At 65.0% G+C, this 5375-nt stretch overlaps 1 protein-coding gene across 1 annotated transcript in view; it reads left to right on the top strand.

The window, feature by feature from the left end:
* CNPY4 (canopy FGF signaling regulator 4) overlaps positions 1-4938 on the top strand; it is an 8365-nt gene extending 3427 nt beyond the window's left edge. Inside the window, exons 4-5 of the mRNA XM_032766835.2 lie at positions 4166-4288; positions 4798-4938. Coding sequence (XP_032622726.2) covers positions 4166-4288; positions 4798-4923 — 249 coding nt within the window. The 3' untranslated portion in view covers positions 4924-4938. The remainder of the gene's footprint in view (positions 1-4165; positions 4289-4797) is intronic.
* Positions 4939-5375: the final 437 nt, after the last annotated feature.

The following is a 5375-nucleotide window of genomic DNA, read 5'->3' as shown; positions in this document are numbered from 1 at the left end:
CACACCAGAGAGAGATCACAGAGGTCAGAGCAGAACATGAAAACCTGAAAAACCTTGGCGAAAAGGGGGTGGAAGGTGGATCTGGGGATCCCCCTGGAGCTACTGGGACGACATCGTGGAAGGTGACGCACTGAGCGAAGCAGCAGGTGAAGTGTGGGGTGGATGAGTCTGGGGTAGCTGGGGGCAGTGGCTCGCGCGGACGTCAGAACAACAATACAGCCAGCGGAAGCGAAGCTGGAACGAATTCCCCTGAGAAAACGACGAAGACGAGCGGGGAGGCCATCGTCCGTCATGGACCGATGGGTGGGTGGGCATGAACAGCCTCAAAGAGGTCGCTTACTCAGGGGTGCATCCCAGGGGAGGGGATCTCCTCCCTATCCCCACCTCTCACAGCCCCGGGGGCTGGCCAGCGCTGACCCCCTCAAGGGTGGATCATCCCAACCACGAGTGATCAGCCGGGCCCGGTTCCACAGCGCTGGGGGCGGCGTCCTTCTCCTGGTGCGTTCCAGGCCAGCCCGGCGCCTCTCTCATGGACAAAACGCAGCAACTGGTGCTCCCCGGGGGCCGGTCTCTGGGCTGGGCCTTGCGGGCGGGGTTACTGGGGCTTCTGAACCTACTCGCCTGTGGCGGTCCCTGTCCCCGCAGTGCGAGACGACTGCTGGAGCAGTTCGAGGCCGTGCTGGAGGACTGGTACTTCCCACCAGGAGACGGCGCTGGCCTTCCTGTGCGAAGGGCACGTGCTGGGCGGCCCGGGGAGAGAGTGGGTAAAACACCCTCCCACTCCACCCCGCAGCCCGCCGGTGCCCTTCACGTCCCGGACCGCAGCCCTGCTGCGCCAGCCGGCCCCCGAGATCTGCCAGCTGCGCTCACGTACCGCGCCGCAGCCCTGCTAGCCCAGCCTGACGCCGGTCCTGCGGTGCACTCACTCCGACCCAAGCCCTGCCAGCCTCAGCCCTGCCGGTGCCCTCCTGCCGCGAACCCGCAGCCCCTGCCTACCTGGCCGATGCCTGCTAGCCCAGCCCTGCCCCCGAGTCCATGCCGTGCCTCACTCACCCCGACCCGCAGCCCCTGCCAGCCAGCCGCCGGTGCCCCTCACTCGACCCGCAGCCCTGCTAGCCTGGCCTGCCCCCTGCTAGGCCCAGCCCTCGTCAGTGCCTTGACTTCCAACCACAGCCCCCGCTAGCCCAGCCCTGCCAGGCCCCGCACTCCGACCACAGCCCCTGCTAGCCCACCTGCCCCCGAAGTCCGCCAGTGCCTACTCCCAACCCGAAAAGAGCCCTGCTAGCTCCACCCTGCCCCCGGTCCTGCCGGTGCCATCTCACATCCCAAACCCACAGGCCCGCTAGCCCACCCGCCAGGCCCTTCACTCCCGACCCACAGCCCCTGCTAGCCAGTCGCCAGCCCACCTCACTCTGACCCACAGCCCCCCAGCCCTGCAGTGACCCTTCACCCAGACATCGCAGCCCTGCTAGCCCAGCCTGCCAGTTGCCCCTCACCTCCCAGACCGCGCAGCCCCTGCTAGCAGCAGCCACTGGCTCTCATGACACACAGGCGATTTTTCTGTTCTGTCTAATCCCCTTACCCGACCTGCGGTTGCTGTGGCTGCTGCCCCACCCCAGAGGACAGCTGCCTCCTGTTCACAGACAGACACGGAATCGTGGCCCCTCTACGGCCCTAGTGTGGGTCGCTAGGGGGTGCCCGTTCAGTGTGACAGCCCTTCTCTGGGGGGCCACTCGCTCCTAGGTCAGGCCTCCGCTCCGCGAGCCGCACCTCTCTCAAGCCTCTAGCACGTACTGTGTCCCTGCCACTAGGGCCCCCCAGGGATTCCCTTAGCTCTGGGGCCCCCCGGGGCTCCAACTCCTTGTTCTGTAGCCCCGGAGCGACTCTCTGCCAGCCGCAACAGCAGGAGGGTTATTCGAGCGTTGAACCCAGCACAGGAACAATCCTCGGGGCTCAGCCTGGCCCTCCGCCAGCACCAGCACATACCCCATCTTCCTGCAAATGCCAAGAGGAGCTTCTGCCTGCTCCCCTTCTCCCAGCCCCGAGCCCCCCTGCTTACCCAGCATGGGCCTACCGATAACCCGGCCCCAAGCCACCTCTTCACCTGGCTTAGGCTTCTCTCCAGGGAAAAAGGGTGGCCGGGCCTCCTCTCGCCTCTTCTGTCCTCTGGCCCCTCTGCCTGGAACCGGCTGGTCGGGTCACCGGGGTCCTCTCCCCGCAGCCCATTGTCCCCCACTGGCCAGAACCGACTGTGACTCCTGAGCTGGGTCTCCGGGTCGCCAGTCGCTGGGGTCTCCATCCTCCAGGCCATCGGCTGGGGTCCCGAGTCCCTCTCCAGTCCTGTGTCCCAACGAACTCCCTCTGCCCTCCCCTCGTTGAACCAGTAACACCTGGGGACACTGAGTCCCACCCCCTGTGCATGTAACCCCCTGGAAAACACAGAAAACCCCCCACTTTGTCACACCTACACAGCCAAGGAGGGGAGACCCCCCGCCTATTAACTACTCTCTGCCCCCACAGGGTGTCTGAGCGAGGTCTGGACAGGGAGGAAGGGTGATGAGGGCACCCAGGAGGAGGAGGAGGAGGACGAGACGATGAAACAACCCAGCCCGTCCACCAGGCATGCAGCTCATGTCCCCGGGGAGCTCTGAGCAGGGGGGGAGGGGGGTTGGTACAGTCAGGGGGAAGAACATTGACACCCCTGGGTGCCTTCTCCACCCTCCCCCCAGGGGCTGGGGGTCCCTGCTGGGGACTGGGGGGGGAGGCAGGGATCTGTCTTTTCGGTGCCTTATGCACAGCGGCCTGGGGTGGGGGTGGAATTCCCCCTCCCCCTGCCCCATTGTTCTGTCCATGTGTCTGTCTGTGTCTGTCCGTCTCTGGTTTTTATACAGAAATGCCGGGTTCTGTGCCACAGTGAAATGGGTTTTTTGTTCCCGTGGGGGTCGGGAGAGCTGGACTGAGGGGGAGCAAGTGGGGGGAGAGCTGGGCTGTGGGGGCAGGGAGAGCTGGGCTGTACGGGGGTTTGGGGGTGTGCGACCGGGGTCCTAGTGGGGACCCAGCTACGGTCACTCAGTGAGGGTGAACTGCAGAGAACGGGGCAGACAAACCCCAATTGCTGGTGGAGATTCCAACCCTGAGACTCACCAGCCCGCACAGAACAGCTCCTTTGTCACCTCGCTGGTCACTCGGGCGTCCAAACGCCCCAGCTCCCTTACAGCGATCCTGCCTCAGGCCCAGCCAGGTCCCCACGGCAAGTATGATGGAAATTTCTGTACATCCTGTTCCATCATAGGAAAGAACAGGTTCTACCCACCCCAAAGCCTCCGCGGTCAGTGACTAGTCCCGATCGTACCCGAGTATGTGCTGCAGTCAGTTCTTCCTGACTGAGATAAATGTTATTAGAAAACCCACGAGAGAGACACTGGTTGAGAGATCACTGTACACGCAGACGTGAGCACCAGCCACCGAGGGGCGGATTCACGGCGGCGGGGGGAGCTATGCACTGGCAGAGGGCCCCACAGCTCGTATTCAGAGCGGAACGGGGACCTCAGGGGTCTGACTCGGGCTTCCCCCGATGAAGCCTAAGCAGATCTGAGCTGAACGGGAGCAGGACCCCAGGATCTTTTCTTCCATCTCATCTCCTGCCTGGGCAGTGGGCAGCTCCTCGGGGGACTCTGAAGCAGGCCCCACACCAGTACTGAGCTGCAGGAATGAACATAAGGTGATTTGCTGGTTCCTCCACCATTCACGGCACATCTCAAAGAGAGACGGATGCTGCGATGTCCCCTGTTCACAGTTCATTTCAGTGATACCCGAATGCAGCCGAGACAGGGACTGTGGATGACGCTGTCACATGTAAACACACAAACATGATCTCCCCACATCTTCTGTGGGTTGTTTATTTGGCAGGATGTTTAATCCTTCCCAGCCATGTGGCACAGGAGGGCAAAGGGAGCTGGGCTGTNGGGGGGCTGGGAGCCAGGACTCCTGGGTTCTCTCCCCGGCTCTGGGAGGGGAGTGGGGGCTGGTGGTTAGAGCAGGGGGGCTGGGGGCCAGGACTCCTGGGTTCTTTGCCCAGCTCTGCGAGGGGAGTGGGGCTGCTGGGTTTGAATGGAGGGAGGGGTTTGGTAGCCCAGGACTCCTGGGTTCTCCTCTCTCCCCACAGGGTCAGAGCCAGACCATGAACACCCTGAAGAACCTGGCGAACAAGGGGGTGAAGGTGGATCTGGGGATCCCCCTGGAGCTCTGGGACGAGCCATCGGTGGAGGTGACGCAGCTGAAGCAGCAGGTGAGAGTGTGGGGTGATGAGTCTGGGGTAGCGGGGGCAGTGGGCTCCGCGCGGCGTCAGAACAAGAACTAGCAGCCGGAAGCCGAAGCTGGACGAATTCCCCTGAGAAACGAGCGAGACGAGCTGGGGGAGGCCACGTCCGTCACTGGACCGATGGTGGGTGGGCATGACCAGCCCTCAGGAGGTCGCTTCTCAGGGGTGCATCCCAGGGGAGGGGGATCTCCCCCTACTCCCCATCTCTCACGCCCCGGGGGCTGGCCCAGCGCTGACCCCCCTGCAAGGGCTGGATCATTCCCAACACGAGTGAATCAGCCTGGGGCCCGGTTCCACAGCGCTGGGGGGCGGCTCCTTCTCCTGGTGGCTTCCAGGCCAGCCCGGCGCCTCTCCAGGACACGCAGGCAACTGGTGTCCCCCCGGGGGCCGGGGTCTCTGGGCTGGGCCTTGCGGGCCGGGGGGTTACTGGGGCCTTCTGACCTTCCGCCCTGTGGCCGGGTCCCCTGTCCCCGCAGTGCGAGACGATGCTGGAGCAGTTCGAGGCCGTGCTGGAGGACTGGTACTTCCACCACCAGGAGACGGCGCTGGGCGCCTTCCTGTGCGAAGGGCACGTGCTGGCGGCCGGGGAGAGAGGTGGGTAAACACCCTCCCACCTCCACCCCCAGCCCCGCCGGTGCCCTTCACTCCCGACCCGCAGCCCCTGCTAGCCCAGCCCTGCCCCCCGAGTCCTGCCAGTGCCCCTCACTCCCGACCCGCAGCCCCTGCTAGCCCAGCCCTGACCCCCGAGTCCTGCCGGTGCCCCTCACTCCCGACCCACAGCCCCTGCCAGCCCAGCCCTGCCGGTGCCCCTCACTCCCGACCCGCAGCCCCTGCTAGCCCAGCCCTGCCCCACCCCAGCCCTGCCGGTGCCCCTCACTCCCGACCCGCAGCCCCTGCTAGCCTGGCCCTGCCCCTGCTAGCCCAGCCCTGCCCCCCGAGTCCTGCCGGTGCCCCTCACTCCCCCTACGCTGCCCAGTCTGCCCAGCCCGGCCTCTTACCGCAATGAACCCTACAATAACACCCCCCCCCGAGGGACCCTACGCTGCCTCAGTAC

The sequence above is a fragment of the Chelonoidis abingdonii genome, chromosome 11 (genome assembly GCF_003597395.2).
Source record: "Chelonoidis abingdonii isolate Lonesome George chromosome 11, CheloAbing_2.0, whole genome shotgun sequence".
NCBI classification, from domain to species: Eukaryota; Metazoa; Chordata; order Testudines; family Testudinidae; genus Chelonoidis; species Chelonoidis abingdonii.
This window is presented reverse-complemented; position numbering and strand designations above follow the sequence as displayed.